At 53.7% G+C, this 14,143-nt stretch overlaps 1 protein-coding gene across 3 annotated transcripts in view; it reads left to right on the plus strand.

Moving 5' to 3' along the window:
* Positions 1–14,143, plus strand: part of CAMTA1 (calmodulin binding transcription activator 1) — a 551,076-nt gene that overhangs the window by 65,028 nt on the left and 471,905 nt on the right. Inside the window, exon 4 of one of the 3 annotated variants that reach the window (XM_036460846.2) lies at positions 2,838–3,102. The exons of the other annotated variants lie outside the window; for them this stretch is intronic. Coding sequence (XP_036316739.1) covers positions 2,838–2,846 — 9 coding nt within the window. The 3' untranslated portion in view covers positions 2,847–3,102. Of the gene's footprint in view, positions 1–2,837; positions 3,103–14,143 lie in introns of those variants that run through there. 3 annotated transcript variants of the gene reach the window in all.

Genomic DNA, 14,143 nt, shown 5'->3' on the forward strand with positions numbered 1-14,143 from the left:
GAGCTCCGGGACCTGATGGCCCGAGCAGTGCCGCCCGGCGGCCGCTCTCTTCAGGGACCACACGGTGTGGCCGCAGCCTTCGGTGCTGAGTGTGAGGGAGGTGCTCGTCACGTCCAGCAGCCGAGGGCGGTCAGTAGGGTTTCTGAGCAGCGCCGGGGCCTCCCCTGCAGTAGTAGCCGCTCTTCCCCTGATAATACCGTTTCCCCGAAAATAAGACAGTGTATCATATTAATTTTTTCTCCCAAAGTTGCGCTAGGTCTTATTTTCAGGGGATGTCTTATCTTTCCATGCACTAGGTCTTATTTTCGGGGGCTGTCTTATTTTCGGGGAAACTCGGTAGATGTCGGTCTGCCAGGTAGGGATGTGGTTTGGGTTAAGAAGCCCTGTTTGCGTGCACAGGATCCAGCCTGGCCTTTCTGCAGAAACGGGGCTCGGAGAGAGGGGGTCTTTGGTCGGGGGGCTCGCTCTGGCGGGCGCAGGAGGGGCCGGGAGACCGTGTGTGTAGAAAGCTCAGGCCAGTCCTCGGGAAAAAGCAGAGCTCAGGCCCCCGCCTCTGGAGTTTGGAGCCAAAGTGTCACTGCGACAGATTGGAGGTCAAGCGGGCAGCTGTCCGCCGTGGCTGGGGATGTGTGTGCCAGGCACCTGCTCCGCAGGGGGCGGCTGCAGCGAGGGGCGCCCAGGTGTGCGCTGGCGCCGGCTCTCCTGGCCGGTGCACCTGCTCCCGGGTCCTTGAGGTGGGACATCGGCGATCCGGGGAGCCTTTACCCGCCTCCAGCCCAAAGAGCTAGCTCATTTGAAAAACGTTGCCTAAAGTCCTTCACAGATTTTTAAAAAACTACCTAACATTTGGGCTCACATACTTTGGTGAGCGGGTGAGTCTTAGAAATGATCTAGAAGACTTTCGAAAAGCTTCTCTGAGTACTACACACTCTTGTTTCCAAGGAGAAACTACTTAATAAATATGTGTGTTTGGGTAATAAAAGGGTAGTTACATAGAGTTACTTGGTCTGAACACTAGACTTTTTCTCATTTTTAATAGGAAATATTTTAGGGAAGCACAATTTAACTGAGGGCATCCGCCAGCTTCTTGCCTTTCCGCACGAAGATGCTGAAGTGGCCTGAGTAACAATGCTCTAAAGCAGCGCACGCACCGCGTTGATGGGGTATTGATTCCTTCAGTGGTGTGCAGGCTGCTCGCATGCCTCCCAGCAGCAAACACACATGTGACAGGCTTTTGGAGATGCGCGCTCCAGAGAAATGAAATGCTGCTTTACTCTCAGCCGCTATGGAACTTTAACAAAATCATGTTTTTAGAAACGAGGCCTCGAGGCACTAACACGCTTGTGTGGGAAACTGCGAGTTATTTTTAACAAAACCTAATCACGGGCAGCAGGAAGCGGGTGTTTAACGCGTTTATTGACAGGCAAGGCTTCAGAGAGGTTTCGCATTGGGGTCTGATATCTCAGTACAGTGAGTCGTAATCTTTTTGCTGGTGGAGGGTCTTGTCTTCAAGTTGTAAAAAAAAAAACAAAAATAGAGAAAAAAGTGCAACATCTGTGAGACGCAGTAAAGGGAAGCGCAATAGAATGAGTCTGCCTGGATTTATTGATTGCCCTGAGCTGCCAGAAAGGATAGCCTGTTCCTTTTAATAAAACCCGTCTGGGCACTTGTCAGTATTTAAGTCTAGAAGTATTTTTGGAATTTGATTTTAACAAGGTAAACGCAAATGTTGGGCATTGTGGGATGAAACTGACCCAGAAGACTGGCGGAAGGGGTGGGCACCAGAGCTTTTCTGGTAGCGAGGCTCCCATTCCCGCTCCTAACGCCCAGGGCTGCTAAGGAATCTGGGCTTGGGACTGGGAATAGCCTCCAGGTCAGTGGTAGCGAGGAGACTAAAGACAACTGTCCTCATGGCTGCGGCCATCTATTTCCCAGTGACGTGGACGTGGGCGTGGAAATTACTTAATGTAACTACGGTTACGCCTGCCATTGAGCAGAGTTGTATTTCTCATAATTTAGGTCAAGCATGTCAAACTCAGGGCCAGCGGGCCGCAGATTTGACATGCTTGATTCAGGTGGAGGTTGTATGTTGCAAAAACAAAACGTTAGCTCTTTCAGTTCTTTTTGAAACATAAACTACTCTGGTTTGTTAACGGGAAGGTAAGTAATAACGTTTGTGGAAGAAACTGAAGCCTAACCTGCCAGTTACTTTGCCCTGGTGAGATGGGCCTCGTGTCAAGCTGCTGTTAGCCTGACTACTTACCGCAGGACTAGCACATTATTCTGCTTAAAAAGTCTTTTCCCCTGTGCAGTGAGAGTTGATGTGAGAACAGATCTTAATAGATATAGTTACACAGTTTATTTTATCATGTATCGCTTTATTGCTATCTTCTAGAACATTGTTATATTAAATGTTCCAATAATGGAAATTTTATGCAGCTACTTCAAATGAAACAAATTTGCAAAACTCAATTTTGGAACTCATTCCTAGAGGAGAGTGAAAACCCTCCCCACGCTGTGACCGAATGAGATTTCTCATGTGCTGGCAACTTGTCAAATACAGTCGTTCCCAGAAAACAGGGTGTGGGGTCCATGGAAGTGTCAGTACTTCAGGCCCTCACAATCGGGCCGATTATGGGCTTTAATACGGTTGAATTGTTAGCTGTGTACAGAAACGGTATTGGTACCAGGTAATTAAAATTCGGTTTTGTACCTAAATCAAAGCGGCTCTCCACGGAGCCGAGTGGCTGCCAGTCACAGGGAGTCTGCTGTTCAAGAACTGAATTGTGATTCTCCCAGATGTCAGTGTCACTTACTGGAGCTCCTTTGTTTTGCAGAGATCATGATGCAGCCGTCCTTTTGGATTTCTTTTTAATAGTGTGTGACCCTTCACCTTTGATCCCCTGACCTGCATTACCTTGGTAACCATTTCATTTTTTAATTTATTTTCATTTTTTAATTTTGGTGTGCAAGCTGTAACATTTCATCTCTCAAAGTGTAACATGCTGATTTTCTCAAATAGAGAGATCCCTTTGAGCGATAAATTTGCAAAATGCTGTCTTCATTTTCTGTATTAAAATTCATTTCAGTTTTTAAAATAAAGTGTAATCTGTGTTTTCATCCTTTTAAAATTTTAGTTTAATGAGTACATTTCCCCATGCAGTATATCTCCGTTTTTATTCATATTTTGCAATAGCTAAATTAACTTGTGGTTCACGCAGACACCTCCGCCCCCCTCTGACTCTCTCTCTCTCTCTCTCTCTCTCTCTCTCTCTCTATCTCTCTCTCTCTCTCTCTCTCTCTCTCTCACACACACACACACACACACACACACACACACTCACTCACTCCAGGCACTCCAGTCCCTCCCCTCCCTCATGCACACCCTCATCTCACCCTCGCATCCCCTGTTTTTTGTGGATTAATTCCGGTTTCTTTCAAAAAACAGTGGCAACCCTGAGCTGCCACATTCTACCTCCTCAGATTACATTTGGTATTTTCAAGTATTACTGGGAGAAAAAGTTTAGTTCTTTAATTCCATGTATGGAAGATAAGAAAGTTGTCTCATTTCCAAAATTCACTTTTCTCCTCTTTTAATATTTTATTTCTTTATTTGAGGCCCGAGTTAAAAATAAGCACATTTTATTAACACAATCAAAAGTGTCCTTTTGTCTCTGCTGAAGCTGGTCAGTCAGCTGTGATGCTCATATACCAGATTGCTTGCTGCCATATGCTTGTTTGGGACTGTTTTTCAGACGATGCATTTTTTTTTATTGTATTCTTCTTTTTAGAAAATTGTGTTCCTAAGCAAAACAAACCAACATCTAAAAACAAATGTCAAACTTGAGTTTATTCTTTGAACTGGCAAGATGCTTGTGAGAAATCATGTCCTTAAAAAAATGGTGCTAGATCTCGTAGCATGGTCTACTGAAGCACAGATTATTTTTTAAGTGTCTCATTATTTTATTCTCTAACATTTAATGCTGATGCTTTAATTGCACACAGCTGAAGCTGCTAAATGAGCGCCGAAATGGCTGTAAGTCCTCTCGGAGCGTTGTTGTTACCTATAAAAGTTTATGTCATTCATTAGAGCCACAAATGAAAGTGAGCCGCACCGAGCTGTGCGCTGGAGAGTGGGACTCCATGAACTTTCACGAGGCGCCAGCTCGTTGTCTGTAACACACACATACCTGGAAAGCTGCCTTTGGCCTGTTGGGTGTCTTTCCGCAGCATCGCAAATGCTGAGGGATGCAAAGAGGTGAAACATCCAGTGATCATAAAGCCAGAAAGTGCATGGAGCGAATGTCCCAGTAGTTAGGAGCAACTTATTACCAAGCCCTGCATTTTCAGAGCGTTTTAATGAAAATGCTTTCAGTGTTGCGTGGAACATTCCCCATCCCATCCTTGGCTCTCACCTCCCGTGCCATATGCTTCCCGCCCAGGAGTGCTGTCACCCGGAGCCCGCGGACACAGACTCTCCAGGCTGCGGGTGTGCACTGCGGTCGCTCCGCCCCTCGCTTAAGCAGCCCTGCACCCCGGGCCCCGAGGGTGAGCTGGCTGGTGGTCCCCAGAGTCACAGCTCCCTGTGGACAGAATCGGGGCCTCCTACACCTCCCCCGTGGGCTTGTGCGTCCCCTGGAGAGTGTCTGATACTTTATCCAGAGGTCCGGCCAGTAGGAGCTGGAGGTACAGAAGAGAATTTATTTATTTATTTTGACGTTTTAGTTTGCAGTTAGGTCGGATTTTCTTTTACCATTTTCTGCTTAATACATCGTAAATTTTCTAAGAGATCCTGTATATAGACACGCTACTTATTTCCAGCGATCATTGCTTATTTGGTTAGTATTTAGGGATCCTAGCAGGTTAGGCACGTGGCTGTGGCTTCTGTAAGCATGATCCCAGGAGAAAACCCTGGGTCCCTGGTCGCCCCTGGGGTCTTTTCAGGCCACACCGAGCTAAACCCTCAGGCTGAAGGCTTCGCAGACCTGCATGCTGGTGTTGAAAACAGGGAGTTCATTGTTGGGCTTCCGGTGCAGGATTTGCTAAGCATCCCATTGGTTCACGTGAGGGCCCCTCTGTACAGTGTGGACAGTGTGTCCTGCTGGCTTTGTGGCCTGTGGGCAGGATAAGGAGACACTGATGGTGGAGACTGGGACCCAGCAGAGATGCTTTTGAACTTGAGGGCGCCCTGTGGCTGTGCTGATGGCCCCTGCAGTCCTGAGAGGCAGTGGGAGCCGGTGGGGAAGGGTCAGGCGCATGGCTGGGCCCTCACAGAGGTCTGACTCAGACAGACTCCCTCCCCTCTTGGTGCCTTGGTTTCTGATTTAAAATGGGGATGATAGTACTTACTCTGAGGGCCAGGGGAGGCTGAGGTGAGCTGAGGTGGGTGAAGGACGTTGAGTGGCCTGCGTGCAGTGGCCGTGGCCTCCCGGCCAGGCCCTCTCCCCAGATCCCAGCAGGAAGGGCTCACTAGGAATGGCGTCTGGGGGAACAGAAGGTTAACTTTAAAGACTTCCCTGTTGGTCTTTGCTGCTGTCTTGGAGCTGGTGTATTCCGTAGAGAGAAGCCGCATGGTTTATGGTGATGACGTGCCTCTAAGAGGCCAAGTTCAGGTGCAGAAGGTAGATCTGGGCTCCTAACCTTTGGGAAGGAAAGTTTAGATGATCAGGACTTCCTTAGCCCAGTGCGGATAGGGGCTTTGAGCTGGCTGTTTTGGGCTGTGCAGACTCCGGAAAAGGAACCCGCGGGACCCCGAGTCGGCACTGCTCGTCCCTTTTGGCTCTGCAAGCTGTCTCCCTAGCTTTCGAAGCATCAGAAAGCCTTGACCTGATTAAAGATTTTTACCCAGCGGCCTCAGCGCTTCCTCCTGCTGGATCACATGACCTCCAAGTGCTTCACTGTTTTAATCACCCACGTTTCCCTGGGCGGTGGGTGGTGCTCCCCAGCACACAGGCGTGCAGGTGGCTAGTCAGCTCTCGGGTCACGCCCCTAGTGGGGTGCAGCTGGGCCTGCAGTCCCGGCCCTTCCTCCCTGCCCTTCCTCCCGGCACCTGGCCGCCCGCTGCACCCCACAGTGGTCCTGCCGTGGGCGCAGGGCCTCGGCTGTCACTCCCCTCCCGCCCGCAGCACCTGACTTCCTGAGGCTCCAGAGGCCTGCCCCCCGCCCCTGCCAGGAAGGCTGCCTGACATCGGGTGGCACTTGCAGGGACTCCACGCTGCAGCTCCTCAGTTGTGGGCGCTCATCCAGGGTCGCATGTACAGCCTTGAACTACAGAGCACCGGCCCCATCTAGTCTCGGCCAAGAATCACTGACCATAGGACAGGAAGACAGGAAGTGCATGTTATAAACAAGACCTGTGCTTCCAGAACGTGGGCCAGTGCTGTTCATTCTTAGCGACATAACACGGCCTCTGGGCAGGGTTAATGATTCAGGCACATAGTCAGCACCCTTCTGCGGCCAAGCCCCAGCTGTCCACCTCGTATACTGGTCTCTGGTAAGTGGGCATTTAACCCCCACAAAACCAGGCTAGAAAGGAGTCCACACTGCTTCCTCCCTTCTGCTTTTACCTTTCTTTCCCACCCCCTTTTGTTATCCTCACCTGAGAATATTTCCCCCGTTTATTTTCAGGTGGAAAAGACGGGGAAAGGGGAAAGAGAGAAACATTAGTGAGAGAGACACATCGATTGGTTGACTCCTGCATGCGCCCTGACTGGGGCCTGGGATCGAATTCGCAACCCAGATATGAGCCCTTGACCAGAATCATACCTGAGACCCTTCGGTGCGCAGGCCGTCGCTCGAACCACAGAGCCACGCCAGCCAGGGCTCCCCTCTTTAACACAGTTACTTTGTCACTCCTTCCTCTTCTCTCAGCTCCTCCCCTTTCTTGTTTTCTCTGTGTCCTATCTAGCACATGCTTGTAGGCGTAGCTGTCATCAGACAGGAAAGTAAGTCTTCCCGGGGGCCCAGCACATAGTAGGTGTTGAAATAGCTGTTTCTTGATTGTCAGAACGTGCCTTTTAAAGGTGTAGGCACTGCCCTCTTAGCAGTCAGATTGGTTGTGAAGGTCTGTGGTAACGGGTGGTGATCCTGAACCTGTAGATGATGTAGCATGGCGAATGTACAATAGATGGTTTGAGAAGTGCCAGTCTCCAGCCCTGACTAGCACAGTGTTGGGTAAAGGACGGACTGGACTGTTCTCGAGGCACCCGCTCAGGCTTTTAGAGTCCCTGCGCATGGCCCTGAGAGCTGGGAGGTCCAAGGTCATGGCCGAACCCCACCTCTTGGTGATGAGGCCGAGTCCTGCCAGGCCCTGCTCGGGTGGCTCTCACCTGCCAGTGTTCGCACATAGTAGACACTCAGCCAGCGCCGCCTCTGCCGCTTGCTCATTAGCACAGTAATTAAGCACAGGAGCCGATAGGCTGCACGGATCTGCGCAGAGATATACCTGTAATTAAAGTTTTAATTAAAGAAACACCAGACCAGGCAGATGGTTCTTATCCCCGCATCTTGTAAAGCAAACAGCCACGGCTTTTCTCTCCTGCAAACCAGCAAGGGAGCGAGCAGTGGCACTCTGGGGGTGCTCCCGCGGGGAGGGGTGCTCCATTAACTAGCCATCTCTAATGTTGGGAGCACTCTGTGTGATGCCAAATCCAGGGGTGATCATTGCAGTTTGAAACGGAAAGACGATACATCAGCGCTCTGCCCAGCCGAAGCTCTTAAGCCTCCCGTCAAGGGCACCGCCGGGCCAGCTGGGATGTCACAAGGCGTGTGGTCTGCTCGCTCACAAGAGCTGACAGAGTGTTATTCAGGCTCCTCGCTAATGCAGGTTCAATTAGGGCCCCGCCTGCGAGCCCAGGTTTCCCCCGAGCAGCAGTGGCGCTGAGAGGCCGGCCGGCTGGCTCACGCAGGTCCTCCTCGTCTGTGTCACTGTGACCTTAATCACCAGCCAAGTGAGAGTTAGAAAACAGCTCATGGTGAGGGAGAGACAGCTCATCACTTCCTAGGCCCTTCCCCGTGAGCCACAGCCGGGGGCGGAGGGTGGGTGGGCGCTGCTGCTCACCTCCTGGGGCCCCTCGGCCCCTTCTTACCCTCAGGTCCTGACCCGGCCCCGCTCGGAGGAGTGGTGGCCAGTGCAGGTGGGCAGGCACGCAGTGTGCCCCGCTCTCACTCCTGGGTGTTCTCAGGTGGAACCAGCTCTGAAGGTGATTGTGGACTTCGCTGGGAACAGCTCCGGGAGAGCCAGGGAGAGCCAGGAGAGAGAGAGGCCCGTCTTCCCGTTTGTAGTATCTGAAAGGGGTGGGCCTCTCGCTGCAGAGTCCTTGTTACACCGGCACACTTACGTTCTCTTCCCAGGGAAGACCTGTCCCCAGACGGCAGAGCAGGGAGCGTGGTCACCCCGCACGTCAGCTCAGATGGCCCGCAGGACCCGGGCCCCGCGCCTGGGCGCTCAGGGCCCGGGGGTGATGGGCCGACGGGAACGTTCTTACCCCTCCTGGTCCGGGCAGGCTTCCATGACGTGGCGAGAGGGTCTTAGTTTTTAGAAGTCAGCTAGGTACCAGCTCCTGGGAGCGAGCAGCCTCCCGCAGGCCCAGGAGGCACTCAGCCTCTGCGGGGCCGGCCAGAGAGAGGCGGGCCTTTCACAGGCGCACTTGAACCTGCCCCACGTCAGCGGTGTCTCTCTGTAGGTCAGAGCCCCGGGCGGGAGCCTTTGAGCCCACAGCACATGTTAGGTTTGGGGGGGGTGTCTTGTGAGTGACCTAGGCCTGCGGCTAAGCCTCCCTTCGGGGCAGCACGTGAACAGCAGGGGCTGCCCAGGGGGCGGGTGGGGGGAGTGGCTCTCTAGCGGGTCCTCGGGAAGCTTAACCTCCCTGCTGTCTGTGGGTCTGTGGGATGATGGGCCGGGGGTGAGGATTCTCCCACCTCACGGTGACTCAGCTCAAACCCCTTCCTCTGCCCAGTAAGAAGCTACTGAACACGGGCACAGCCCTGTCCTGGGTGCCAGGACCTAAGCCGGACAGAACGAGGCGCTGCCCCTCTGGGGCCACCGGCCAGCCGTGCGCCTCCCGGTCTCATGGCCCCAAACACCAGGCTGTTTAGTTTGTGTTCAGAAGCGGCCAGTCTGTGAGGTCCTAAGTAGACGAAGGGATGAGTGCCAGGTGGCAGTGAACACGGCAGAGCAGTGAAGCCAGCGGACTGCTGTCTCAGGGTCTGTTAGAGAGCGGCTTGGACAGGGGCTCCTGGTGGTTTGGAGGACATGGCGCCCTGGGTCCCTAAGGAAAGGGTGTTCCCAACAGACGGAACAGCAAGCCTCCCTCCCTCCCCCCCAGGGATGGTGGCAATAGCAAAAGTGAGGCGAGGAGAGCGGGCGGGGCAGGGGGGCTGCTTTGAGATGGGCGGTGGGAGGAGGAGACGAGGTGGTGGGCTCCGAGGTCATGGGGTCTCCCCTGTCCCTGAAGAGCAGGGGGGCCGTCTGAGGAGGTCTGAGCAGGAGACAGCGGGATCCAGAGGGTCGCTGCGCGCAGTGTGGGGAGGAGTCCGGGGCAGGGGCTGCACCCATGGCCTCGGGGCCAAAGTCGGCCTGGGGCCTGCTTTTGTGCGGCCAGCAAACTAAGATGCTTTTTACGTTTGCCAGTCGTTGAAAGAAAAGATGAATAATAGTATCTTGTGGTGCATGGAAGTGATAGGGCATTAAACAGCCATTGTCCACCTCAGTTCTGCTTGATGGAACGGGCCACGCTCTTCACTCACCTGTCGTCTGAGCTGCTTTTAGCTGGAAGCCACCATCTGGCCCGCAGAGCCCCAATATTCCCTGTCTGGCCCTTTAAGAGGAGTTCGCTGCTCTCTGGTGTAGGGCTAGGGATGACCAGAGGAGATGTGTTGCAGGGGCGGAGGGTGATAGGGTGGAGGGTGCTGGGGGAGGGGGAGGGGAGCGGTCAGAGCTGGATGTGCCTCAAGAGAGCGAGCGGATAGGCTAGGTCAGTGGTCTGATAACTGCTCTTTGGCCTTTGATTGTGGCTCTTACACAAAATATCACGTGTGGGCGGGTGCGATTGAAACTCCATGGCCCATGCGCAGAAGTTGGTTTTCGGCTCTCAAGAGAAATTTCAATTGTTGTACACTTGATATTTGGCTCTGTGAACTCATGAGTTTGCCGACCACTGGGCAGGTGCAAACGGGGCGTCCTCGGGGTGGTGCCCTGGTTCTGACTGACACCTGGAGGGATGGGAGCACCTTGCCTGAGGCTGGGACCCGAAGGTGCCACAGGCTGGGGGAGGCTGGGGAAGAGCCAGGTCGGTTAGCTCTGCCTGCCACGTGGAGGTGTTGACATGGCAGCCACGCAGCCTGTGTCTGACGTGGGGAGCCTGGACTTGAGCTGGACTGTAGGGTTTTCGGTGGGTAGCACGCTCGTTCTGTAAGTCCTGTGGGTGTGAGTGGACGGGGAGGGAAGTGCCCACAGGGCAGGGATGCCCAGGGGTAAGAGGCAGGAGAAGGACGCAGAGGAGGTGAAGGGACAGCAGAGACGGGGCCTGGAGGGTGGGTGTCAGATGTGGCTCAAGGTCACTAAGAGCCAGACTGAGAACTCACCTCGGATCTGGCAGCCCGGAGGTCATTGGTGACATTGGTGATGTTCGAGGACCAAGCCCGGAAGGAGGGCAGGAAGGGGCGTGGTGCCTGGGCGCTGCTCTCGGGAGGCAGTGGGGCTTGAGTTTGTTCTGATGAAGAGCAGGCGAGGCGAGGGCAGTGCTGTCCAGCAGAATCAGTCTGGGCCACAGGTGCAGCTGTTACTGTCCTAGTAGCCATGCTTTAAGAAAGCATAAAGAAGCAAACCGAGTTAATTTAATAATATATTTTATCTAGCCCAATATATCTAAAGTGTGTGGACGTGTAATCGATACGAAATTACTGGGTATTTTACATTTATTTTGCACAGAGCCTTGAGCTCCAATGTGGGTCTCACACGTCTTACTTCGCACCAGACACATTTCCAATGCTCACAGCCATGGCTCTCGGGCTTTGGGTGACGGTGGAGGTGAGTCCAAGGTCGTCGGAGGGGAGAGGGTCAAGGATCAGAGAGGCCAAGGTTATAAAGGTTTTCTCTGTGGATCTGAAAGCACTGAGCCTCCTGCTGAGAGGACCGGGCATGGAGGCAGGAGGGATGGCTCACAGGGGCCGGGGCCTCATGGGCACTCTGTGCCTCTGCCCGCCACGCAGGACTTCCTCTGCTTCTCCAAGCATCTGCCAGGGGCTCGCCTCATTAGAGCGCACCTCGTTGGAATCATGGGTTTGGGCAAGATTTCTGAGCCAGAGTGAGATTTCAGGACAAAGGCCATAGTTCTGACAGGATCTCCCCAAAATGGCACCTTTCCCCTTGGGGTTTCGCTTGTCTCCAGGAGTCCGTTCATTGAATCACCGATGAAAACACCGGCTCAGGGTGAGCACCTCCCGCAGCGCTGAGCTCCCTCCGGGAAAGCGCCCTCAGGCTCCTGCGTTCCCCGCCATGCCTTAGGCCCCGCCTTTATTCGGCACACGCCTCGCCTTCTCGGCCTGGTACCAGCTCAGCAGTGCTGGGGGGTGAGTCCGGCACAGGCCCACACGGTAGCTCTGAGGCTGTCAGACAGACACCGCACACAGACCGCCTGCCCTCCAGGGTTGAGAGGCTGGCATGGCCACCCTGGGCCAGGCAGAGAAAGGATCTATTTGATCCCCATCGTGTCTTTAAAGGTTAGTGAAAACCGATGCTGGGTCAGATCGCTGTTTTTACAAAGCTTGTCCTCAGGAGGAGGAGCCGGTTTGGGAGGGGGAGCAGAGCCCCGGGAAGAGGGAAGGACCCGCCCCCGTGAGTACCTTTATCAAGTTCCCTTTGTGTGCTTCCTGCTGTGTTAAGATGAACCAAGAAATGGCCCCAAACCCTGCCCGTCCCGTGTTTAGGAAGAGCCCACTCAGCCACGCGCCTGTGAGCCTCATGCTCTTGGCTGACTTCCGCGTGGGCGGAGGAATGAGCCAATGTCACAGGCGTGAGGCCTGGGCAGTCTGTGTGGTCAGCGTCCAGACTGGTCTCCCCCGGGAGCTACTGGCTGGGCACGTTTAAATAGATGTCCTTCCCGCACCCTTGATCCACCTGCCAGAGGCTCGTAAACACCACTTAGTCATAGGGAAAGCTCACTCACGACACAAGTTTTCCTAAACTCTCTTTATTCTAATTAAAGTGTTTCCATCTGATGGGGAAGAGTGTGAATACCAAACACTGGAAATTAAGCAAGAAATTAAAAGAGCATTAATGGCTTTATTGCAATTTGTTTGGAGGCTTTTCTCCCCACCGAGCGGCGTTTTGCTTATAAAGTCACTCCTTCTCACATAAATCTTCATGACATCATAATGTATCCCAGCACAAGAAGAGCTATTTTATGTTGCCACTTGTAAATTATAAGACATTATGTAAAAGAGCCGGGGTATTGGCCTTTCAGAAGCATTGTGGACATAATCACTTCATTTGGTGCCTGCACAGTCCCAGCTTCTGCGGAAGGGAAGGTCGGCGTGGCCGGGGGACAGGGCGGTAAGCGCGGCGACATTCGCTCAGTGTCTCTCGTTGAGACCTGGGTCACTGGCGTCTCTTCCTTGTAGTTTTTGCCTCAAAAAAGCCAAAGTGTTACAACATTTAAGCTTGTAATTTATTCCTTCAGCATTTACTGCTGGAACTTCAGCTTTAACCAGCATGGCCAGACAGCCTTCACCAAGACAGACAGGTGTGTGACTGCCGTGGGCCAGCCCTGCCCCGTCCTCAGGGGACACAACTGGATGTAGCCTACTCTCTCGTGTTGTCTCTGGATTGCCTTTACCCTGTGTCTGTGAATTAGCACTCATTAGCCTGAAGCCCCATCCCCGGATGTAGTTGTAGGTGAAGGTAGAGAAACACCAGCCCCAAGGCCATCATGGTCAGACACAACCACCAGCCTCCCTGCCTCCCACCCGGAAGCAGGCGCTCAGTTCTCACCTTTCGCACACTCTGTCCTCTCCGCTCCTCCTCCGCAGCTCTGCTCTGCTCTGCCTGGCAGGCGGCCTGGCAGGCGGAGGGCTCATTTCTCAGCCTCTGCACAGCCTGTCCTGCTGGTTCACTCTCACACGCACACTGCTTTCCTGACCGCGGAGGCCTTGCCTGCACACTGCACCTCATCTTTCTGGGCCTCTGGTCCACTCCGCTGGGCGCTCCTCGGAGCTGGTGCGGGGCCTCACCTCTCCCGTTTCCCGGGAGCCCAGCCCGGCGTCTGTTCGTGGCTGCGGGGCCTGGATGGGGCGGGCGGATGGGGAAAATGGCACAGATGAGGGAAGGCTAATGGACCTTCCAGCCAAAATCGTAAGCTTAATAACTGTCTGGGGGAAGAGAATGAATATTGTTTTTGTTTATACAGGTCTTAAAATTTTGGTGGCAGAGAGCAAATGTGCAGAGATTAATGGAAAACCAGTCAGAAGCTGCCGATTCCGCAGAGATGATCGCATTTTATGTAAAAAATGTAATTTACATCTGTCACCTTGAAACCTTGTTTGTTGTTCGGTGTCTTACTGAACTGCTCCATGCATTGCGTAGCCCCTAGGGAAGTGGGTCACACAAGTCAGGACAGGACTCGCCTTGCGAGTAGCCCCCTTCTCCTCCGGTGCGTCCTTGTGTTGCCATCTTCTAGCTCATGGGCGGGGAGCCTGGCACTGAGCACCGGGCACACATGCCCGAGGACGGTGGTTCTGTCACCGAGCTGACCCACTGCAGTTCAGTGGCGATGCTGAGAGTCAGCCATTTTGAGGGTAGAAGTCCGTCCCAAACGGGGCATCCCTCCCAACATGCTCCCAACTCGCCCTGTAAGACTCATCAGCACCAAATCATCCCCTTGTGGCTCTTCCTCCAGGAGTACCTCGGGGGGGGGGGGGGTGTGGAGGGGAAGGTGCCAAGGGGGGTTAGGAAGGGCCTGTCTTCTCAGGCTCCCTCCCAGCGGGCCTTAAGGTCGTTCTGCGCTGCTGTGGAGTCACCTGTAGCGTGCTGGCACCGTAGACCATGGGGGAATGCTGGTCCCTTTCCTCGTGCAGTTTCCCTTTAAATCCTGTATTTTCCCAGCCCGGGAAGCTGGTCCAGGAAGTGCCGCCGGGACGCGCTGGG

Source organism: Pipistrellus kuhlii, unplaced genomic scaffold (genome assembly GCF_014108245.1).
Source record: "Pipistrellus kuhlii isolate mPipKuh1 unplaced genomic scaffold, mPipKuh1.p scaffold_m20_p_34, whole genome shotgun sequence".
NCBI lineage: Eukaryota > Metazoa > Chordata > Mammalia > Chiroptera > Vespertilionidae > Pipistrellus > Pipistrellus kuhlii.